Raw genomic sequence first — 25,488 nt, forward strand, 5'->3', positions numbered from 1 at the left:
AACAGATAATGACATTGCTTTAAGCTCTTGTAGAATAGTTTTAGTCATAAATGCTCCTGTCATCTCCTTCAGTGTACAAATCCCTAAAATGTTCCTTTATGAGCACTTCAACATTATCTTCATCTGCAGACTTTTCTATATCCCCAAAACGAATGACTGTCATTTGTTCAACATGACACACCTCTGGTGTACAGTCCAGTATTATTGAAAAGTATTTTGCAGAATGGACAGCTTCTACAATTTTTCTTTTTAATGGCATTTGCTAGGATATGAATCAGTTCATTCTGCATATTTTTTCCAAGGTAATGAACCTGTCTTTCATGATCAGTAGATGCTCCTTCATGACTGGATCAAACAAAGCTAGGGTGACCAGATGTCCCGATTTTATAGGGACAGTCCTGATTTTTTGGGTCTTTTTCTTATATAGGCGCCTATTACCTTCCCACCCCCGTCCTGATTTTTCACACTTGCTCTCTGGTCACCCTAAACAAAGCTAGATATTCAACAAATTTAAAAAAGTTTCCATTACCTGGAGTATATAACTTTTCATTTCTACCACGGCCGCAGAATGCTAAATTTTGCCCACCGAGAACTCTCACTAAAGCAATCAGAAGCTCTAATATTTGTTGCCAATATTCTTCTTTTTCCTTGATCACACATACATTTTCTTCATTGATAGTTTTTCCTTTTTTTTCCATCATAATTCAAGTTCTTTCCAATTTTGAAACCATTCCAAATGTTCTGTACTACTTTCATGTGAAGAGAGAATTGAAGATATGTTTTTCCAGTCCTTCAAACCATTTTCAGTAAGTGATGTATCAATTGCTTGATTTCTAAACAACTTGCAGCAAAAGCAAAACACTGAGTCCTTCGACACTGAATATTGTAACCAGTTTCTTCTTCATTAATGAGTTTCCTTTTTGTAATGCTGAGCAGAGAATTTTCTTTTATTTCCATCCTTAGGGAAGGGAAATTCATGAACTTGTTCAGGTCTATGTTCCACAAGAATTTGCCGCACAGTGTCATCGCTTCTGGGCCATGAAGCTGGGACCCCATACTGTAACTTGTTTGTAACTTCCTCATCCTTTTTTCCTTCTACTTCATTTACTTCAATTTCTGCATGTGCCTCTGAAGGTGAATAATTTTTCTCCACTTCCATATCAGTTTGATGCTGTGAGCTGCCTTCATCTAGAAATAAGTTTCCATCACCTTGAGTTTCCAAACTGCTTTTTTGTGGATGTGAGCTACCCTCATCTCGAAGTAAAATACCTTCATCTTGATGTTACAAGCTACTTCCATGCAGATGTGAGCTAGCCTCCTCTGCAAGTAAAATTCCTTCATCTGGATGCTGTAAACTGCTTCCATCTATATTTGGATTAAAGAGAAGATATTTCAGGAACGATCCCTGCTGTTTTTCTTGGTCCTTTCCTTCTCAGCCTTTCGTTTACGATACTTAGCTCCTGAGGGTTTTCTTTTTCCTCTTTCTGCCATGGGGCATTTGAATATTGTTATGTACTGTGCTACCGACTGTAAGCATTATAGTGTTAAGGATGGCTGACACACCACATGGTTGGTGATTTTTAACCCACATTGCAGCCATCCCAACACATCTTTTCACTGCTTAAAGGTTCAATGATTAGTAACATATGCTCATTTACCTATTAAAACTGTTAGTTACAGCATTTACACAGAAACAAAATGACCTTTTTCGACGTTATAACACGACACCGGTTGTTTGGAAAGTAATCCCCTTTCTCACGGTTACCCGCTTGGAATGTGATGTCGTCACTTTCGTAATCTATTAAGCGTTAACACTGTTACTTTTCTTTTATGGACCTTATTTATTACAGGTAAACCAGTTATTACAAAGAAAAGTTCATAATTATACAGCCCGATAATAACGTTAAGGTTTAATAATGCTTAAAGATACTAACATTTCGATTTATAATGCTGAAAGACTTTATTCTTTGGCACCAAGAAACACAATTTTTCACAGTATTAGCTCGATTCTTATCTATCTGTGATGTGTGTTAAAATGACCGTTTGACATGTATTGATTCACAATATCTCCGCTCTTCATGAATTTCTGGCTATGCAACCTTGATGTATATTCGAGTTAGGTGTCACTAACATTGAAGCTCTTGCCGCTGGTGGATTTGTTTAATTGTGGCTGAGTTATTGCTCATCAGAATTGTGGAGTGGGTCATCTTGACCCTATGTCGCAAATTGAAAAAAAAATTCTCTAAAATACTATTTATTTTTGCAGTAAATAAAACATTTTACATATTAATACATTCTCAGCAGTGTAGAGAAATGAATTATAATTCATTCCCTCTATGTGCACAGGAATTGAAATAATGACATCTTCATTATTTTATTTGTTTTTTCCCCCTCTTTTTCATTTTTTTTAATTTGATTTTTTTCCTCGAATTTGGTGCCCCATTTAAGTTGGTACCCTAGGCGACCACCTGATTAGCCTATATGGAATAAAATTACATTTTTGAATTAACAGTAGATGATGATGATAGTACCCTGATTGCTTTCTTTATTGACCTAAGTGCTTACCCATACAGGAAAATTGGCCAACCGAACTATAAAGGAGTAACTGTACTGCTATAGCTATGTCAATATAACTATCCTGTGGACACCCTTGTGTAGAATTTAAGTGGCTTTTTGTCGTATCTTATTGACCTATTTTTTTCTGTGTAATATTATTTATTTGTATTACTGTAGCACCTAGGAGCACTAGTCATTGACCCCACTGCGCTAGGTGCTGTACAACCACATCCCTTCCCCAAAGAGCTTGCAGTCTAAATTGACAAGCCCTTAAGCCCCAATTCTGTAAACATTTATGCACTTGTCTAACATTATGTACATGAGAAGTCTCATTGCATGCAGAATTGGGTCTTTAATGAACTGTCTTATTTAACATAAATAATATAAGCCATTCACTTGGGTCTTTTTCACCCCTCCCCTCCACACACACACATAAAGGACAAGGCAAACACAGTTTCAATGCCAAAAGAACTGAATATTGACTTTTAAGAATAAAATGATCCAGGTGTATTTTCTAAAATTGTTGACCATATTCTGACTGCTTTTACTGTAAATTAAATGTTAGCTTCAGTATCAACACCATTTGGTTTCTAGTTGTTAGGGGGTGGTTTCTGTTAGTGAATATTCATAGGTTAAAAAGAGTTTGAAAATGCTATTACTCGTTTTCAAGAGTTTCTGTGGTGTTCTGTTTGAAAGTTTGTACATTTGGTGCCCAATGCTATGCCCAGTGACATCAGTGGGAGTGTTGTTATTGCCTTCTATGAGAGTAGCATAATGGAACTGGAGCAGAAAGAATGCATTCTCATCTACTATTGGAGTGGTGGTTAAGACTAGTGATTTAATAAAAAAAACAAACTTGAAAGCATGTGGATTCTATAGCCACAAGCAAAACCGAGATTCCTAAGAGTGTGTTCTGAAGTATTTTAATGGCAATATTTACCTTTTAAAATCTTGCTAAGGAAACCCTGGTTAATATAATTAACTAAAATGTATCCTATGCCAAATAATGATTGGTGTAGAATGGTCCAGAGAAGTACATTCAGAAATAATGGGATGAACTTAAGAAAAGGAAAATAGAAGCTCATTATTAGTAAACATTTTCTAATGGTGAAAACTATTTGATTGTGGAAGTGTGTGTTTTGCTGAGGGAAATGGTGGTAACCCCATTGCCTGAGTCATTTAAACTGGACCGGACAAAGCAATTGAAAATACACTGGAGTGAACAATTCTGCATTGGTAGTGGGGTACACTAGCTGACCTAATAGGTGTTTTCCATCTCAAAAGTCTGATTCTCTGGTTGCCTATATAGAACATCTTTGACATAAAAGTCCTCTAGATAGCAATGCATTGATTATCCTAAACTTTTCTAGGGAAGTAATATCCACACCCTAAAGCCCCACATAGAAATCTGGAAAGTGGTAGAAAGGTTAATATAGGTTTTGCAAGTCACCGCATGAAAATAGGATTGCCCTTTCCTTTTAGATGCCCTAGGTTGTTTGTTCAGGGCTTATGTTGCCTTTTGGTGTCTAGATGGAATGTTTGACAGTGGTAAATCTGACAGATGAGTCTCCACGTCTACTTAAAAAAAAAAATCAGTCAGAATTGTAAACATCCTCTGGCCAAGGGGAAGTAAAAAAACAAGCTGTTTTAGATCAGCTTGGTTTGCATTTTCTAACTGATAGGGAAGAATAATCCCACTGGTCCTTGATTTGTGTATGGGAGTAAACTTTAAATAAATTCAAATAAATTTAAATAAATCTGGACAGAGATTAATTTTTAAAACAATTGATTTGTCAGACGATCATTAGAAATGTTACACTTTTCAACCTGTATTTTATCTTTTTATATCAAATCACTATTTGTGATTTGTAGTTCAACACTATTTAGGTACAGCTCTCCCTTGAAGACTGTGAGGGAGCCAACTCAACCCAGAGAGAGTGCAGGAAGGCATTCTGCTCCTAGATATGTAGACAGTAAACCCAGTGTGACACTACTGCAGGCAACATGGAGGGATTGAGGGGGTGGGTTTGGTTTGACCCTGCTTCTTCATTGTAAGGTAGTAGGTTTTCCTAGGGGCTGTGCCACTTGTATCTTAATTTTTTATATGCAGGGGGGGAAAGCTTCTAGTTGTCCCAAATATTTCATATCAAAGTCTTAGGAAATACTTCTATTATAGACACAGTCATGTTATAATTTCATAGTAGCATATGATTGAAAGCAGTTTTCTAAATAAGGAATATAATTTATTTAGACACAAGGAAAAACCGTAAAAGGTCTGTTGTACAGAACTATTACTGTGTTCTTTGTTGTTAGTCTTTTGAAACAGTGATCAAAGAAGATATTTGTCTCAAAATATTGGAAATCTTTGTCTTAGCTGCATCTCAGCCTGATAATTGTGCCAGTTAATTTAAATTATACAATTTATTTTCTTTATGACAGGTGGCTTTGCCACAGGGTATTGAACACACTGTTCTTAGGAGCTGTTTTTAGGGTGGTAAGGGCAAAGGAGACTGTTAAGAGTCACATTAAAATAACAATAGGTTTGGTATACAGTGGGACTTGTGTGTCAAGCCAGCTGCAATGCAAAATGGGCCACACACACACAGCTCAGTAAGGAGCCATTGAGACTTGGCCAGCTAAACTGCTGCCACCTAAACAAACATCATCACAGAGTCAGTGATTTAGTGCTTGATCTAAGTAGGTGACCACTTGCAAGTAAATCTTTCCAAGTACTTTAGCTAGTAACTCCACATATGATAAATAATGGAATTCCTGCAAGATTCTCTTTTTGAAGCTGGCAATTAAATTGATTAAATAGCCTTTGATAAACAACATTGGAGGGCTAGCAAACTTTTTCACATTAATGTGGCAGGTATTAGATTTGTTCCTTGCTTATTAGGAAAATTAGTAAATAGGCAAGACGTTAACCTAAGAAGTTCCAGCACTAGGTACAAAACTCCATTACTAATTGGGCTGATGAAAGAAATGCTATTATTTGTTTCTCTAGTTTTCCATGGCAACATTTCTACAGTGGGTTCTAAAATATAGTTCAGGGAATCTGAGATCATTGTAATTTCATTATGGTTAAAGTACCTTGATATATGTGCATTAAATTTAACTTATCATAATGTGTTGAGTGAATTAAGCAGAATTGGAATGGTTCTAAAAATTTCCCAAATGTTGAAGTCCTGATCCAAGGTTTGAATAGGTGCTTAGCTCTAAAGGTTGAAGATGCATTGTTTGGGTAACAAAGGTCATTCAGAGTTCAGATAGTTTCCCAGGCAATTTAACTAATTACTCAATTAAAAATGGAAAGGGAAAAGAAGAAATATTGCACAAAGACAAGATGATGAACTGGTAAGTCAGTGTAAAGGTAATTTACTGTATGTTACTCTTAACTACATCCTTCTGAGGATAAGAGAACATATCTGAATGATTTTTTCTAAGACATCTGGTCCAGGAATATTTTACTACTGTACTGTTAGACATTGCTTGCCTGCTGAAAGACTTCTGTGCAGTACAGGGTTCTTCCCTCCCCCCTCTGTTCCCCAACGCATACTTTATGAAGTTTAAAGTATTCCTGCATGATGTGAATATAAAGGTAAGTCATCTTTCCAGACCTGAATTATAAAAGCTTTATTTTGGTTTGATTTTTAAGTTTTAAGAGTCCTTTTTGCTGTATTTGAAAGCACGCAAAAATTTCTTATTTCACAGAGGGTGACATTTTCTTTTTTTAACTGTTGTCATGTAATTTATGTTTTTGCTTTCATGAAGGAGATTTTAAATACTGATAAAATAAGTTTTTGAAAAAGGTGAGGCTGCACAGAAAAAGGGAAAAAAAGGTTGGTATTAATACATTCTCCTCCACCCTCTCCCTACTTGTCATGGCTGCTGTGCTAGAGTGAGGAAAAAAAAATTCTCAACACTGATTACACCTGATGTGCTCAAACTGTACAATATTTTTAGTGATTATAATTTCTGGATAATTCTTTCCATCGATGTCAAATGGGTCTAATTATTAGAAAAGCATAGCACTTTTAAATATACATTAAGAACAGTAAAATATATAAAACTCTCAAATCAGCATTATCTCTTGCCTGTGGTCCTTTCCTCACTGGTAATATTAATTGTATTGTCTGTGAAATTATTATTATTTATTTTATTTATTATTGCATTTCAGATTTTCCCATTTTGGAATATGTGCTGTGCCTTTCTTTGTATAGAAATCAAGGTTTACTTTTACTTGTACTGCTGAGTTAGAATCACTTTCCTTTGAAGAGGCAAAACTTTAAATCATTGTCTATTGAAAGTCTTGGTTTCCCTAGAAAAATATTGGAGACAGTAGATGTTCTGCAAAAGAGATTACTCAGTGGGTTGTGTGGTGTGTCTGTGGGGTTTTTTTTTTTAACTCTGCTACAAAAATTTATTCCCATATTCTTCATAAGGAAGCATAACAGTCTAAACTTGCAGAACAGCAAGTACCTTATCTACATTTCTCTTCTGCAAGAATTTCACAGCTCTAGGGGAGGTATTTATGTCTCAATAGATGCAGGAACCCCCTAAAGCTCAAAATAATGTGCTGTTAACTTTTGCTTTCACTAAAGTAAAGTCTGTACTAGTTTTAAATTCTCAGTTGACATGTTTTAGCTCTATACAAGTTTTATGAATGATTTTTTTTTTAGGTTAATGCAATTTGTGGCAGTTATACTATACTTGTATACCTGAAGATTTCCTGAGATGTTGTAGGGTTTGACATTTAAAAGAAAACTTGCCTATCCCCATGGCATGTAATTTTAAAAGCAATTATAAAATACTTGACTTGCATACCCAATTATTGTTGTGCATGTTTTGTGTAACTTAGTACAAATATTTTTATATTTTGAATAACTCTGATATACCTTTGCTTAAAAAATGGGGAAAAAAATCCTTTAGATTTCATTTTAAAGGTCTTGCACACTTAACAGACAGATGTTTAGTGATAACAGCGTTATTCAGTTCTGTGCATTTTTGGAATATCAAGCTTCTAAGGTGCTTAAATAACAATAAATGAGATAATGTAAAATAATGCTCCTACCAGAACATTAACTTGCCATGTTGTACATATTTATATTTCTTTTTCTCTATAGAAATGCTATTTAATATATTTTTGTTTATAATTAGATAAATAGATGGCGTGTTTAAAAAGATAAACAGGGATAGAAATATGTGCAACATGGCCAAGTTAATGTTGTCGTAGAACCCTTACTTTTAAAATAATAGAAGTGAGAGAGTTAGGATTGTTTTGTATAAATAAATCATGTGAATGAGGCGAAGGGTGAGGACTGGGTGAGGTGCCATAATGGCCGCACAACGAACTGGCCCTCCACAGTGGAAACTGGCTCTGGGGACATGGAACATTACTTTGCTGGTGGGGAAGGAGCCAGAGTTGGTGGAAGAAGATATAGTTGGCTTCACCTCCACACATAGCATTGGCTCTGGAAACAAACTTCTTGAGTGGCCCTGCATGAGAGGCCCTGGACAGGTGTGGGGATACTAACAAGCGTCTGGTTCGGAGCTGAGCAGTTGGAGTTTTTTCCAGTAGATGAGAGTGTTGCCTCAATGAGACTTTGGGTCTCAGAGAGGTAAACCCCGACTGTTGTTTGTGCCTAGGCACCTTATAGCAGTTCAGAATACTTGGCCTTTCTAGAGACAGTGGGATCAGTGCTCAATAAAGTGCCACTTACTGACTCTGTAGTTCTATTGGGGAACTCCAGTGCTCACATGGGGAATGATGGAGATACCTGGAGGGGAATGATTGAGAGGAATGGCCTCCCTGGTCTGGACTGTAGAGGTGAATTATTATTGAACTTCTATGCTAGTCATGGATTGTCCATAATGAATACCATGTTCGAACACAAGGTTACTCATAAATGTACTTGGTCCCAGAGCACCTTGAACTGAAGATTGATGATTGACTTCATAGTTGTTGTCAGACCTAAGGCCGTATGTTCTGGCCATTCGAGTTGAGAGTTGCCGAGCTGGCAACTGATCACCACTTAGTGCTGAGTTGGATCCAACGTACAGGACGCAGGCCAGATAGATACGGGAGGCCCAAATAATCAGTGTGAGTCACCTGGAAACCTTGTGCAGAAATACTTCAATTCCCATCTCTAGAAGAACTTCTCCTGCATTCTGGGTGAGGTCTTGGACACTGAGTGTGAATGGACCATGTTCAGGGCCTCAATTGTTGAAACAGCCATGAGAAGCTATGGCCTGAAGGTGGTTGGTATCTGTCATGGTGGCAACCCTAGGACCCGCTGGTAGACTCCAGTGGTGAGAAAAGCTGTGAAGTTGAAGAAGGAGGCCTTCCAAGAAATATTCACTAACTGGACTCCTGAGACAGCTGAGAGGTACCAGCTGGCTAAGAGGCCTTGGCTGTAGCAGTCGCTGAAGCAAAAGCTCAGGCTTCAGAGGAATTTGGAGGGACCATGGAGAATAACTACCATATGGCCTCAAAAGTGTTCTGGTAAACCATTCACTACCTTAGGAGGGGTCAGCATTACATTGCCCAGGCTGTACTCAGTAAGGGTGGTGAAACGCTTACCTCAACTGAGGAGATCGTTGAGAGATGGAAGGAGCATTTTGAGCAATTCTTCAACTCCAACTCTGTTTCAGGAGGCAGCACCGGAAACCTACAGTGAGATTGGATCTATTTCTGATGCTGGGGTCGATATAGCGGTAAAGTACTTTCATAGTGGTAAGGCAGCAGGGATGGACAAGGCATTGGACTATGTTGGGGTGTCATGGTTAATGTACCTCTTCAATGTTGTGTGGAAGGCAGGTGCAGTACCTCTGGACTGGCAAACCAGGGTGGTGGTCCCAGTCTTTCAGAAAGGAGACCAGAGGTAGTGTTCCAATTATAAGGGGATCATGCTCCTCAGCCTCCCTGGCAAAGATGCTGGAGAGGAGGTTACACCCATTAGTTGAACCTTCGATTTAGGAGAAACAATGCAGGATTCCATCCCAGCCATGCTCTCTCACAGATACTCATGGGGTCGTGGGAGTTTGTAGATCTAGAGGAGGCATATGACCATGTTCCCTGAGATGTCTTGTGGGAAGTGCTGTGGGGTATGAGGTGCCAGTGCTGCTTTTGCATGCCATCCGGTTCCTCTATTCTCAGAGTGAGAGTTGTGTTTGTATTCTTGGCATTAAGTTGAGTTCATTCAAAATCTTATCCCCACTTCTGTTCATGATTTTCATAGACAGGATACCAAGGCGCAGCTGAGCTGCGGAGTGCATCTGGTACGTGGACTCAGAGGTGGCATCTCTGCTGTTTGTTTGCAGATGATGTTCTTCTTGCTTCTTCAGACTGCGATCTCCGACGCATGTTTGAATGTTTCAGTGTTGAGCATGAAGCATCTGGGATGAGAATCAGCACATCCAAATCAGAAGTCCTGGTCCTCTCATGGAAGAAAGTGGACTTCTGTCTGCAGGTGATGAGGGAGCAGCTACCTCTAGTGGAAAAGTTCAAGTATCTAGGGGTCTTGTTCCTGAGTGTTGGCTAGCGGGAACATGAGATCAACTGGCGAATTGGTGAGGTGGTGGCAGTGATGTGGGCACTGTACTGATCCATGGTGGTAAAGCGGGAGCTAAGTTCTTGGACGAAGCTCTCTGTGTACAGGTCACTCTACGTCCCCATCCTCACCTATGGTCATGAACTTTGGGTAAGGCCACAGGTAGAAGCGGCTGAAATGAGGTTTTTGTGGTCAATAGAAGGAAGTATAAAGTAATATTGTTGATATAAGCCTAATCACAATGAAGGATATGCTCCCTAAACATTAGGGGCAGTGGACAGAGACTGAAATCAGTTTAAAGATCTGATGTTGAAAGATGAGTTTTAATCTGAAAAGTGGGGGTGCAGTGGGGGAGGAGCAGACAAGGAATTGCAGTTCTCATAGACTTTAAGATCAGAATCTCACCCATCCACTCCTGAAATAAACTCCTAACCTCTTGCTGAATTATTAAAGTCCTCAAATCATGGTTAAAAGACTTCAAGTTTCCAATTCACCATGTACACTAGTTTAAACCTGCAAGTGCCGTATGCTGCCAATCTGAGCTGGGGGAAAATTCCTTCCAGACCCCAAATATGGTGATCAGTTGGACCCTGGGCAAGACCCACCAGGCAGATACCAAGGAAAGAATTATCTGTAGTAACTCAGAGCACTCCCCTTCTAGTGTCTTGTCTCCAGCCATTGGGAATTTTTGCTACTGTCAGTCACAGCTGGATCACCAGGGCCGGCTCTAGCACCAGCATCCCAAGCATGTGTTTGGGGCAGCACTTTTCAAGGGGCAGCATTCTGGCCCTTTGGGGTGGCACCCCGGCCCTCTTTTTTTTTCTTTTTTTGCGGCAGCACTCTGGCTTTTTTTTTTTTTTTTGCTTGGGGCGGCAAAAAACCTGGAGCCAACCCTGTGGGTCACATGCCATTGTAGGCAGTCCAATCATACCATCCCCTCCTTCCATAAATTTATCAAGCTCAGTCTTGAAGCCAGTTAGTTTTTTTGCCCCCACTGCTCCCCTTGGAAGGCTGTTGCAGAACTTCACTCCTCTGATAGTTAGAAACTCTAAATAACTCATCGACTCTAAATGAAATTTTCAGAAAAATGTCAAAACTTGTACCTACACCATATCAAGAAACAGTAGTTGAAGATGTCTAAGTACTGAAAAACTAATGAAATAACCCAGAGCTAGAAAAACAGAGAAAAATATACCATACTTCTTTAATGTTCAGTCTGTAGCTCAAGGCCTGCTAGAGAGAATGTGTTGATAATTTATAACTTTTTAAAAAAAGTCAGGGGTTCAAAATAAATGTTTAGTAAGGTTATAGACTAGTCAATAAGAACAGTAAAGCTGTACAATATGTTTCAAAATTAAATTAGGATTGTCTTTAATTATTTGTAAAATGTTTATTGAAACAGATGAGAAAACAAGGTGACAAATACAGACTTTGAGCAGTCTTCATTAGTTGCTATCCAGGGAATGAAACTGCTAGCTTTGTAGTTAACTGTCAATTGTTTAGTTTATTATTTGCATTGGAGTAGTACTTAGAAGCCCCATCTGGGAATTAGTGCCACTCACACACCCCACACACAATGAAAAAACAGTCTCTGCCTCAAATAGCTTACAATCACTAAGTCCCCTATCCTGCAAAAACTTATTAATGTGCCAATTTTGTATTGACTTCATGGGATCATTCATGCGTAAAGTAAAGCAGGTGCATAAGTCTTTGTTGATTGGCAGCTTTAGGTGGCCTGTATACACCGGAAAATTTAACTGTCCCTGACATATTCAGTGGCCTATATATACTAGAAAATTTTTACTCTGCTTGACATATATACAGTAGCATATGATACAAACACACGTGTAACATTTTTTAGTAGGTTTAATTCTACTTCCAATGATGTCAGAGGCAAAATTCTGTGACTTCAGTGGGAGCAGGCCCAAAGATTGTAGAAATTATTTTTATACAATATTGTGGAAGTTAGTAAGTATTATGTGATCATTATAGGTGGCACAGGTAGCTATGTCTGTAGTGAAGGTTGCCCAATGATTCCCATTATAAGACCTAGTTTTCAGTTGATTATTACTTTCCCAAACTTTAACCATTCAGGCTAAAATTTTCCACGCTGGGTGTCTCCTTCAGACTAGTTTTATTTATTTATATTTTAATGTTTCTGTACAAATGTTTCATTCATTTCTGAGAATGAGATTCGGGTAAAATACGTTGTTTTGCCAGTATTAACAAATTGGTTGTAGGACTATTCTTTAGAAGTTTTAGTGACTCCATGCTTTGGAGCGGAGGCTTGAAATTTTGCAGGGGGTAACAATGATATTATTTTCTTATTCCCATGAAAGAAATTTCCCAAATTTGGCCAAGTTATAAACCTTTGTGAAAATCTCGATTCATACATGTTTGGTAGCTTTGGTAGTCTTGCAATTTAATTCTTTGAAGATTCCATCTGCACTGAGCATACACCAACTAGTCACAGCTCCTACATTTAGACTAGGCCAGATTGTGCATATACCATCTCCAGAGAGTGACTGAGCATATGCCATTCTGGGGCTAAGCAGGACTTTCCCTGAAAATTCTGCTCTGGACCACTGTGGTGCTGGGTACCAGAACTGAAAGCAGGCAATCGTAAATCTGGCATTTCTTAACTTTTGAGTGCTTGATTTTGCAATGTTAATGTTTTTAATATATAAGTTTATGGAGGGGATGGTATGATGGGATAGCCTAATTTTGGCAATTAATTGATCTTTGATTGTTAGCAGATAAATAGGCCCAGTGGTCTGTGATGGGATCTGAGTTCCTACAGAGAATTCTTTCCTGGGTGCTGGCTGGTGAGTCTTGCCCACATGCTCAGGGTTTAACTGATCACCATATTTGGGTTCGGGAAGGAATTTTCCTCTAGGGAAGATTGGCAGAGGCCCTAGATGTTTTTTGCCTTCCTCTGCAGTGTGGAGGATGGGTCACTTGCTGGAGGATTCTCTGCACCTTGAGGTCTTTAAACCACGATTTGAGGACTTCAGTAACTCAGATATAGGTTAGGGGTTTGTTACAGGAGTGGGTGGGTGAGATTCTATGGCCTGCATTGTGCAGGAGGTCAGACTAGATGATCATAATGGTCCCTTCTCACCTTAAAGTCTATGAGTCTTTATATTTTCCTGTAATAGGATATAAAAGTTGTACCATATATCTGCACAAAGTGCAGACTTAAGGGCATGGATGCAATATATATTTGAATATTTTATCACTTGAGAGGTTGACCATGCATCCTTAATTTTCTATTAATATAGAAATAGATTGTGCCATCCTTACTCACCAGATCAAAATCAATAAGCAGTCCCATTGAAATCACATAAACGCATACTGTTTTTTAACCACTGCACTGTAATATAGTTTCAAAAACAGTTTCTACAATCTCTGTATTCAATTGTCTAGTTTTTAAAAAGAGTAAGTTTGGGGATACAAGGGAAAAATAGCTTCACTATCCAAGATTTAGAAATTTGTTGGCTTGCAAAAAACTTGCAAACAGCAAGTATAAATTTTAAAAGCTAGAAATACCAACATCAACAAAACTTCCTGATATTACACTCCTGGTCAGCAGTATGGAGCTCCTCTTCTTTGAATCATAGAAGTTCATCAGCTGTACTTTGGATCTTCACCAGCAGCATAGTTGGGGAATGTGTCCAAGTGGGGCTCAGGCCCCCTTTTGTGCATTTTAGTGGGATGCAGGATGGAGTAGCTATTTTTCATTCTTTAGGAGCTTGAAAATGCACCTGCTGTGTCCTGTGCAGAGCAGTCAGAAAGGGAGTTTCTGTGGAGCTAGAAAGACACTTTAGTAAATTTAAAGTTGAAATTTGAAGGAGTGGATTGTTTTAAAGTCTAATCAAATTTAAGGGGCCTGATTTTTCCATTTACATGACGGCACAGGAAGTGAGGCAGTGGACAAATCAGGTCCCTTAAATTTGATTAGATGCACCAGTTTTCATCTACTGGCTCTGCACCATATGCCTTCACGCTCTGTGGCAAGGACTGGTGCTTGAAATTTGGATTTCTTTAGCCACTCTTTACGCTGCAACATGACACATAGTAATAACTGCTTTGGTTCTCATGCCCTTGTCTTTTTAGATGTATGGTTACCATCAAATTGGGAATAAAATGCTACATGTGATTATTTTGTTTTAAGCCTCAACTCCTGGAGTCTTGTTATGTGAGAAACTTTGCTTTCATTTAAAAAATAGATACACTTCTAGACTTAATGTTGCAGTGCAAAGTTGGAAAATGTGAGTCCTAAAGTCTCAAAAAACATAAGACAAATTTTAAACAAGCCCTAAATATATTACTTAAAAAAAATCTTATCTTGTTTAAAACAGTCCTCTTAAAACAGCCTGATTTTTTTTTTCAGCATTTGAGGATGGCAATACTGTAGTTGAGTAAATGGTAGCATTTTACACTCTCTTTCTGTGCATTTATTTAATGGTTACACAAGTTGGAAGACTGTGGAAAATCACTTTAGTGCCCTGTGCATGCATGTTTGTTGCGACTCACTTATAGCTGGATTGAGAGGAGACTCTGAGCCCCAAGTATAAGGTAGTACTTATCTGTGCCACCCCAGGAGCAACATATGGATAGAATTGTGATTTCTTCTAAACTGTGAATCTGTCTTGGATATGGATTAAGTTACAGCAATTTAAGGGTTCAGACGATGGGGTCTGAATAGCAGGGTGGGCCAAAGTGCTGCGCTGTAACTCCCCCATGTGGATGCTGCAAGCACAAAAAGGTTCCTAGTTTGTGTTAATGTAGTCTGGTTTGAAGAAGACTGTTAATGCAAACCATGAATTTTTTAATTTGTGCCCACAGCGTCCACGTAGGGGAGTTACGGCGCAGCATTTTGGTGTGCTCTCCTATATTCCCTCCTCCTCCGGTCTGAACTTTGGGGCAATATAGACATAGCCTTTGATTGCTTTATTCCTGAATGAAAGCATCCACACTGGGGGCTGGGAGGGTTAATTTATATTAATTAATGCCACACCATTAACTAATTTGCCTTAATTTTCCTGAGTGTCCTCCTGTAGACAAGCTCTGAATCATGGCCAGGAAAAAAGTTTGTGGAGTGTCTAGTTTAGCATTCACAGCCTTGTTAGCTGATTTAGTTGGTAGTCAATTGACTCGAGTTACAACAGTACCAAAATCTCTAGTCTACAAAAGGTCTTAGGGTCTAACCCTTAAATAGTTTGTAGACTTTTACTGAAGACTCTCAACCTATATTTGGGGAAAAATCCATGAGATAATCTGGCCTTTTGAAAATATAAATATTATTCTATGGCTCAGAACTGAAAATATTTAAGTCAAATAAAAATAATATTAAACTAACATTTAAAATAGAAATAAATATATCCCATGGGCCAGTCTGAATCCGTGAGTAATCTTGCATTGTAAGAAAATATTTTCTGAATGTTTCCTTTTTTAATTACCCATAGACGTCTGATTCTTTTTAAAGGTTTTCCTGCTTAGCAATTAAAGAAGTGAATTGTTTTCATATCACTCTTTCCCAGACCCACCTAAGTAGTTGGAACAGTGTTATCTTGACACCTGTTTGAAGGATTTGTCATCTAAGCATAAAGACATTCACTGTTGTGTTGCTCCCCTTTTATATTGGTGTTTATTCCACTGACTTCAGCGTAAAATGTGAGTAATGTGAATCAGGCTTAGAAATCATTAGTAGGGCCCTACCAAATTCACAGCCACTAAAAATGTGTCACGGAATGTGAAATCTGGTCTTTTGTGTGCTTTTACACTATACTATACGGCTCTCACCGGGGAGACCAGCATTTCTCAAATTGGGGGTTCTGACCCAAAAAAGGAGTTGCAGGGGGTTGGGGATTGCAAAGTTATTCACGATATTACCACCCTTACTTCTATGCTGCCTTCAGAGCTGGTGACCAGAGAGCAGTGGCTGTTGGCCAGGCGTCCAGCTCTGAAGGCAGCACTCTGCCAGCAGCAGCTCAAAAGTAAGAGTGGCAATACCATACCATGCCATCCTTATTTCTGCACTGCTGCCTTCAGAGCTGGGTGGCCGGAGAGTGGCAGCTGCTGACTGAGGGCCCAGCTGTGCAGGCAGCAGCTCAGAAATAAAGGTGGCAATACGATACCATGCCATCCTTCTGCACTGCTGCTGGTGGCAGCTCTGCCTTCAGAGGTGGGCTCCCGGCCAGCAGCCACTGCTCTCCAGCTGCCCAGCTCTGAAGGCAACGCCGCCAGCAGCAGCACAGAAGTAAGGGTAGCAGTACCACAACACCCCCGCGCACACACAATAACCTTGCGACGTCCCCCCCCAACTCCTTTTTGGGACAGGATCCCTACAGTTATAACACCATGAAATTTCAGATTTAAATAGCTGAAATAATGAAATTAACAATTTTTTTTAATCCTGTGATTGTGAAATTGACCAAAATGAACCGTGAATTTGGTAGGGCCCTAATCATGAGTAAAATATGCTTTAGAAAATGATATCTTAAAAGTGGGAAAGTTTTTAAATAAAGGGAGAGAGAGAATGAATAATGGCAAAATTATATATGGAAGCATGTTTAAAACTAAATGTCTGACAGTCATTTCACAAACTAAGGGTAAAATGCTGACCCCATCGAGTCAATGACAGAACTTCCATTGACTTCAGTGAGGCCAGGATGTCAGCCTAACTTTTTATACATAACACACACAACTCTAATAGGACCCTCTTCATTTGTAGAGGCACCCTGTCATTTTGCATCAGTTATTTGCAAATATAGCTTGAAATTCACAGTAACTAGAGCCAGGCAAACTATTTGTAATTGTTTAACTGAAGGAATTTTGCATTTTTAAAATTTTCTACCGACCTTCATTTGACTATTTTTGTTAGCTGTTACGATGACTGTCATTTGACACACGTGTGACAAATGTGTTACTATTTAAAATTTGAATTGGGTTGGTTTGTTAGGATATGGGGGTTTAGGTTGGTTAGTTGTGATTGGTTTTGGTCAGGAGGGTCAGTAGAAGCTATTTTAACTCATTTTCTCATGGGACATAACTGCTGTATTCGCTTTCTATAAACAAGTTATAGTTGGTTTGAAAAAAACAACAGCACCCGATGTGAGAGAAGCTGTGTGCAGAGAAGCTGATTTTTTCCCCCCTCCATCCCTGAACATTGGACAGGGCCAGTGACATCTCTGTCTCATCCTGCTCTCTTGACAACACCAGTAGAAGGGCAACCCATTTAGCAAAGGAGTGTGGGTAGGTGAGAATTAATAGACCACTGGTGGTTCTCTGCAAGATGACAACACCATGGGGGAGACAATACTGAAGAACAAAAGGATCTCATAGTAGCAGGACCATACAGGAACACTACTGATGTTTATAGCAGAGCAGATTCCTATGTCAACTGACTCTGCTCTCATGGACATCCCAGCCACTTGCATTATGAGCTGCAGGACATCTGTCTCTGGCTACACAGTGGGAGGATAGACCTGTTCCTCCTGCTAAGCAGTCAGAACTCTGAGGGCTGGTCTACACTGGGGGGGGGGGGGGAAGAAGGGGGATGTCGATGTAAGATATGTTGACGTCAGCTACGCTATTCTTGTAGCTGAAGTTGCGTATCTTATTTAGACTTACCTCCTGTCCTCACGGCATGGGATCGATTGCCGTGGCTCCCCCGTCGACTCTGCTTCTGCCTCTCGCCCTGGTGGAGTTCTGGAGTCGACGGGGAGTGTGGCGGGGATCGATTTATCGCGTCTAGTTGAGACGTGATAAATCAATCCTCGATAGATCGATCGCTACCTGCTGATCCGGCGGGTAGTGTGGACGTACCCTAAGTATCCCACGACCTGCTCCTTGTCAGTTAGTATGTAGCGATGTGAATGTGAGCAGCCACTTCCACCAGGGCCACCACCCACTCTGTCAATCACTAGAGAGAGATTCAAATCTTCAGTTGGAGCCAAAGAGCCTGTGTCCCTGGCTATTTCCATCCCTGTTTGATGTGGTGTGTCCATTTCTGTATTAATAACCTATTGTAAGTGAATATGTGTGTTGTGGTTTGTGGTATTCTATTCCTCCCTACCTTCTCTCCAAAAATCAGAATGGCCAGAAATGGTTGCCATGGTACATTCTGATGAAATTTTGAATGCACAAGATTTAAAGCTCAGTATTTCAAGGCAATAGTGCATTTTGCAAGAGAGTCTTTGAAAATGTTTTAACTGTTTTTTGCAATTAAAAAGATGAACAATTTGAAACAGTCTGAAATGTTTTGGCTTAAAAAACAATTGTGAAATTTTCACAAATTTGTCCAGGCCTGACAATAACCTGCCTTTTATATATGTTTAATGTAACACATATACCTGAACTGGTATCAGTAATGACACATCCTTGACAGTTTAGGATTGATTGATATAAATATATTTTTGAGTACTTTGTCCTGTTCAATTTCAGGTGACTTCAGCAATGGGGATATTATTCCACAGTTTAACAGTTCTCATTGTTGTTAAATATTTTGTTTGGTTCAGTTTCAGGCTCCACTTTTAGTTACTCTCCTTAGATGACCAAACAATTCCTTTCCATCCTTGCTGTTTATATTTGTCTTGCTAGAATCCATTCTTTGGTGTGTGGATCAAAATTCCTCCAGGGAGTGACACAAATTGAGATAGTGTTCCTCAATGGTAGTTTTTTGCATCTGGAATTCTGATTTAGCTGACAGATGTGAAACATGCACATTTGGTCAGACAGTTCCTTAGTGACTTAGCAGTGTGTGCTAAACAGTGCAAATGTATTCCGACTAAAGTTGTCCTTAATTTATAAAAAATTATTCCCACCAGATGCTTTTTTCTGAAGGTATTCTATGAATTATTGTTCTGATAATACCTAGCTTGATAAAGGGTTCTAAAACAAATGCAAGATGTATGGACTTGCAGGAGATCCATGGACTTGACTGTAAGAGAATACCAAGTTAGGTGAACGCTTGGTGTAGTGACTGCAATGAGCTCCTTACGTAAATTGTCAGATTTTAGACTCTGTTGGTGTCCTTAGCCCATATTGCAAACATGTTTAGCACTGACAACATTAATTTGGTTTTCTTTTTCTAAGAAATTCTTATGTCTGTTTTTCTCAGAAAGCTCTTGGCAGTTCCATTTGCTTCTAAGAATTTCAGGAGCATATTAGATTGTGTGGGACTCATCACAGGTTAAAATAAAGACCAGGGGCGGCTCTAGGTATTTTGCCGCCCCAAGCACGGCAGGCAGGCTGCCTTCGGTGGCTTGCCTGCGGGAGGTCCCCAGTCCCACGGATTCGGTGGCACGTCTGCGGGAGGTCTGCCTAAGCCGCGGGAGCAGCGGACCCTCCGCAGGCATGCCGCTGAAGGCAACCTGCCTGCCGCCCTCGCAGCGACCGGCAGAGCGCCCCCCCGTGGCTTGCCGCCCCAGGCACGCGCTTGGCTTGCTGGTGCCTGGAGCTGCCCCGATAAAGACAGTCCACTGACATTTTTCACAACCAAAACTTTTACTATCACAGCAGATAGCGAGCTACCATTAAAAAGACTGGACTTCTTTGTGCTATTCCAGTCACTGGCCAGTATGCCTACTTAATAAATTAGATCTATTGATTGAAGGGAGAACAACCTGCAAAATTCACATTTTGGAAAAATATTTTTAATAACTTACCAAGTTTTTGAGATGAAAAGTTAAAACAGCATCCAGAAAACATAAAGCAGGCAACGCCTTGCCTTGTTGTAAACTAATAATTTAAAATGCTTGATCAGAAATAGGCATCAGGATTCAGGCTCATTTTCTCTCAAGCAGTGAAGATTTTTCTTGGAGAAGTTAAAGTGATGTCTTGAATAATTTGTCCTACCCTTTTAAGTGAATTCTCTTACTATACTCTGTTTGACCCTTAGTGCCAATCCTTTTTTTATAGTTTAGAGGTAGGAGTGAGGATGGGCTGAACCTAGGGATACCTACAGGCATATGGATGTAAATCTATCTGTATAATTTATCTCAGATTTCCCAGACAGTGTTTATATAACACAAAGGTTTGTTTCTGGCATTTTGCCAGGACTGCATGTGTTCATCAAATGTTGTTTAGCCATTGCAGCACATTTATGCCATCTGGAAATGCATGTATTTCCCTTCATGAACAATGGGCTTTAATCAAGGCCTCTATTATGGAAAGGCTAGAAAGATCAGTATACAAAATTGGTAGGATGCCAGACTTAGAATTATAAATATATTTTCCTAACCCTAATGAACTGATTTCATAGGGTGCTACTAGGTCTATTTTAGATTTGGGCCTTGCTCATACTAACTTTAAATTCCTGTATATTTTGGTCAGCGCCCCAAACATTAAAGTCATAGGCGCCGACTCTGTGGGTGCTCCAGGGCTGGAGCACTCATGGGGGGGGGGGGGAAAGGGTGCTCAGCATCCACCAGCAGCCCTGCGGATCAGCTCCAACTCCCCCCCCCCCAGTGCTTCCTGTCCATCAGCAGGCCCCGCCGATCAGCTCATCCCCCTCCCTTCCAGCACCTCCCACCCCCACGATCAGCTGTTCAGCAGCGTGCAGGAGGCGTTGAGGAGGAGGGAGAGGAGCAGGGGAGGGGGCGGAATGGGGAAGGAAGAGGCAGGATGGGAGCTTCGGGGAAGGGGTGGAGTTGGGGCAGGGCCTGAGGTGAAGCAAGGGTCAAGCACCTCCTGGGAACTCACAAAATCAGCGTCTCTGATTAAAAGGATCCATAGCCATCACAGAGAACTTTTATTGCTTTTGGATGAGCTGGATAGGATATTTTGTCTTCCTGGGCTTTGCATTGCTCTCAATAGAAAGTTTCATAATAGGAAAATGAGATCTCAGTGTTTCAAAAGCAGCATTCGTAAAATTGATTCACAGTTGATGTGTACCTGAGATTGGTTTTATCAAAGAACAAGCTTTTATTCCTCTCCTTTTGTAATAGTTTCTTAATTGGATCACAGTACATCACCTGATACATAGAATAGATATTCAAATAATATTGAAAGAATGCTAAGTATTTCAAGTTACAGTATTAGCTCATCTATGAGGAGATGGAATCTGAGGCCCCTACTAGTAATCAGAAAATACTCATGCCTGCACATGAAACTCAGGGAGCAGGAATACGTAATTCGCTTAGAGATGTGAAACTGTAATTCTGTGTGATGAATGAGGAGTGGTCTTGCCACCTACAATTTGCTGTAAATACAAGAGTCCGAAAAAAGGGGAAAAGTTAGTGTAGTGATATTTAATATGCCCAAACTAGTTAAACCAGGGATTCTCAAACTGGGGGTCGGAACCCTTCCGGGGGTTGCCAGGTTGTTACATGAGGGGGTCGCGAGCTGTCAGCCTCCACCCGGACCCCGCTTTGCATCCAGCATTTATAATGGTGTTAAATATATAAAAACGTTTTTTTAATTTATAAGGGGGTCACACTCAGAGGCTTGCTGTGTGAAAGGGGTCACCAGTGCAAAAGTTTGAGAACCACTGAGTTAAACCAAACTGAGTAGGAAATGGTGTGCTGCTAACATTCAAATGCCAACAAGAATAATATATAGTGTGCAAAGTCATTTTATATACAAAATAAAAATGTTCTGTTCTAACAATACCACTTGCATTGCCAAGTCAGTCCTTTTGCAGCTCAGTTGTCCTATGGCAAGAGAAAACTGTTTAACTTTTTTGAGCTCTTTACATTGCTCAACACAGTACAGACTCATTGCTCAAATATCCCTAGAGTTGGCTTGGGTATCTTCAGTGAGCCTCTTTCCTCATTGGAAATAGTTTCTTTGGGAAATGTTTTTCTCCCCTTTGCCTTATTTGATCTGAAGACTGGTCAAAGGCTAGATGTCCCAGCCTGGATGCTTCCAAATATATCCATAATCTCTCATAACGGTTTCTCAGGGATATTGCCATTTCTTTGCTGAAAGAGAAGCTTGAAACTGACTCAATGGCAGGTCTTTTTGCCAGGCATCTATCCAGGGATCTAGCCACACAGACCTTTATACATTTCTCTTCCTTTCATGGATGAGCTCAAGGATTTCACAATCCTACCTTATTATATTCATTGGATGTTCTTTTCTTGTCTGTCCCTCAAATTTAGAAGTTGACAAAACATATTATGTTAACTGTTGCGTATTGTTCTCACAAAAGCTGTCTTTTTCATTAGCTATCCCAGAACTTGTCCAAAATGTGGGTATTTTCAAACCCTTTATCAGTCTAGGATTTCCAAATATTAATGTCAGTCCTGTGTTGTATGAATGTAGCAAAACATGCATTTTTCAAAAAGTATACAGGCAGATGGTGGCCGGCCCCCTAGAATCATATGGGGAGGAGAAGCTGCAAGGAGGCCTTTCCACAAAGATCATACAAATACCATAATGTGGTATTGTGCACAGCTGTGTTAGCCTCCTTAAAAGCAGAGTCTGGGCAGCTTCAGTGGGTGTGGTTTTTTTTTTTTTTTTTAAGTACTCTCTCTCAATGTGGCGGAACTGCCCCTGCAGAATGTGCTCCAAATGTAGAATGGCCTCTCTGCACTCCCCTTTAGCACAGTCTGTGGCTTTAATCCACAATCAAGTCCTTAATATGACCAAGTTCTTTCTAAGTTTGTTTCCCAGTCTCTGTGGTTTTCTCTGTGGTGGTCTCTAAACACTGACAAGAATTGTTCTGCTGGACAATTTACTGTTTGGAACGTAAAGAGTAACTTCTATTCTCTTTTTACCATCAAATAACAATCCATAAAATGCAACATCATATTTCATATTGCATCATATTGTATCCATCATATTTTTTTTGTAAGATAACAAAACAGTGATGTATATGAATAGAAGTGGTTTTTGTACTGCTACTGAGCATTTGGTCAGAAAAGATAATGTTTTTAATTTAGTAATAGTGAGCTACATTTTTAAAAAATTCTAGATTTCAGATTGCACTCCTTTAAAACATGAAGTTCACAATATGCAAACATTTTCCATTAAACTACAACTTTAATTTAATTAGGAGTGCAAGTTTGGAAGGAAATTCATTTCCATGTGGTAAAGATTTTACTAATATTTGTAAAATGCTTAAATTCATATGTATTTATCTATAATTGAAAGATAAAAGTTGGAACACATAAGTGGTCTGGCTGGCAGCAGATATTGTCACCTTTGTGTCTAACTGTTTTCAGGGCATGTGATAAGGAAAAAGGTTGGTAGAGAGGTAGTTAGCTTCAACACATGTCCCATTTCTTTATTTTCATGAGACAGAACAGTACAGAAGCTTTGTACATTAAATAAATCCAAGAAGAATCAGATCTTATTTCAGATCTCTCTGACCTCAAGTAGATTTCATCATTAGCTTCATGAAATATACCTTGGTCTCAGGACGAAAAAGATATATTTTACTTAGGTTTCAATTAGCAGCTGACAAAAGTATACTGAATTCTTGAATCCTTCTGCTTGTAATTTTTAGTAAAATACATGGTGAACAGTTATATTCTTATTGACTTGCAGTACAGATCTTAACAGAGGCAGCATTCATATAGCTAACACCTTGGAATCAAGATTTTCCACTTAATTAACATCTGTTATTCCAGGTCCATGATTTAGCTTTTGATTTGTAAAGTATGGTAGTCCAAATCTAATAACTTAGTGAATTATGTTTCTATTGTCTATGGAGAATTATGTGGTGAGCAGTGGTGCTGGAACAATTTCTATAGTGGGGGTGCTGAAGGCAGAAACCAGGTATTTTGGTTGGTATTACTACTTCAAGCCGCGCACCCCTAGTCCCAGCACCTATGGTGATGAGTGTAAAGGAGAAAATGGCTCATAATGGGTCAAACTGCTTTCCTAACTCAGGTGAATACTCCTGTTGAGTCCAATGAGACTGGTTGTATGAGTAAGGGTACGTCTACACTACGGGACTATTCCGAATTTGCATAAACCGGTTTTGTAAAACAGATTTTATAAAATCGAGTGCGCGCGGCCACACTAAGCACATTAATTCGGTGGTGTGCGTCCGCGGTCCGAGGCTAGCGTCGGTTTCTGGAGCGTTGCACTGTGGGTAGCTATTCCCTAGCTATCCCATAGTTCCCGCAGCCTCCCCCGCCCCTTGGAACTTCCGGGTTCTGTCTGGAGAATTTTTAAAAATGATTCTGAATTTCATCTTCTATAACGGAGCGCTGATAGAACGGATTTGCCTGCCCTTACAGCGATCACGTCCGCATGGTCCATGCTGGAGCTCTTTTTTTATTTTGATTTCGGACTGCATCGCCACCCGTGCTGATCGGAGCTCCACGCTAGGCAAACAGGAAATATTCAAAAGTTCGCGGGGCTTTTCCTGTCTACCTGACCACTGCATCCGAGTTCAGATTGCAGTCCAGAGCGGTCAGTGGTGCACTGTGGGATAGCTCCCGGAGGCCAATACCGTCGATCAGCGGCCACACTAACCCTAATCCGATATGTTAATACCGATATTGGCGCTACTCCTCTCGTTAGGGAGGAGTACAGAAACCGGTTTAAAGAGCCCTTTATATCGATATTAAGGGCCTCTTGGTGTGGACGGGTTGGGCGTTAAATCGGTTTTACGCTCCTAAAACCGATTTAAACGCCTAGTGTAGACCAGGCTTAAGGTGATCAGGATTTGGCCTCATGTGGTGATAGAACAAAACCCTTACTCTTTGTATTTATCCCCTCTTCAAGGGTAGTCCAAGCAACTTTTGGATGGTGCCACAAAAGCTTTTCAAACTTGATGGTTAGTTCAAGGTTAAGTACACTTACTTTGTGTACCATCCTTCTGTAGGATGAGGCAAAATGTGTGTTTATCAACGGCACTGTGGAAACTATTTGGATTTTCATTTGTTAATACTCTGATATATGCTCTTTGGTCTATCAAATTGATATTTGTATATTACTTGGACAACTATTTTCATTTGAACTAACTGCTGTTCAGTGCTCACAATACATTCTTTTATGATATACTGAAGTAGAGTATTTTTACCTTTTTCTAAGTGTTCCTTTTGTTATAGTTCAATGGTCCATACATTTCTGAGGCAGTGAAATACACATCCAAAAGAGCTCCAGAAGAAATGAAGTTTGCATTCTCATTTCTGTAAAAGCAGTAAAGAATCCTGTGGCACCTTATAGACTAACAGACGTTTTGCAGCATTAGCTGCAAAACGTCTGTTAGTCTATAAGGTGCCACAGGATTCTTTGCTGCTTTTACAGAACCAGACTAACACGGCTACCCCTCTGATACTTGATTCTCATTTCTGTTTCCTTCATACATATATCAATTAGCATTTGAGGTTGATCATTTTAAAGAATGTTTTATTTACTGTTTATTTTAAATTTAAACACCATCTCTTTTTTAATGGGAAAATTAATTTCTAGATCT

At 39.6% G+C, this 25,488-nt stretch overlaps 1 protein-coding gene across 6 annotated transcripts in view; it reads left to right on the plus strand.

Annotated features, from left to right (window-relative positions):
- Positions 1-25,488, plus strand: part of XRCC4 (X-ray repair cross complementing 4) — a 283,845-nt gene that overhangs the window by 51,208 nt on the left and 207,149 nt on the right. The window contains exon 1 of one of the 6 annotated variants that reach the window (XM_045020688.1): positions 9,929-10,028. The exons of the other annotated variants lie outside the window; for them this stretch is intronic. Within the exon in view, the coding sequence (XP_044876623.1) occupies positions 9,960-10,028 (69 nt within the window). The 5' untranslated portion in view covers positions 9,929-9,959. Of the gene's footprint in view, positions 1-9,928; positions 10,029-25,488 lie in introns of those variants that run through there. 6 annotated transcript variants of the gene reach the window in all.

This window comes from Mauremys mutica, chromosome 6, assembly GCF_020497125.1.
Source record: "Mauremys mutica isolate MM-2020 ecotype Southern chromosome 6, ASM2049712v1, whole genome shotgun sequence".
Classification (NCBI taxonomy): Eukaryota; Metazoa; Chordata; order Testudines; family Geoemydidae; genus Mauremys; species Mauremys mutica.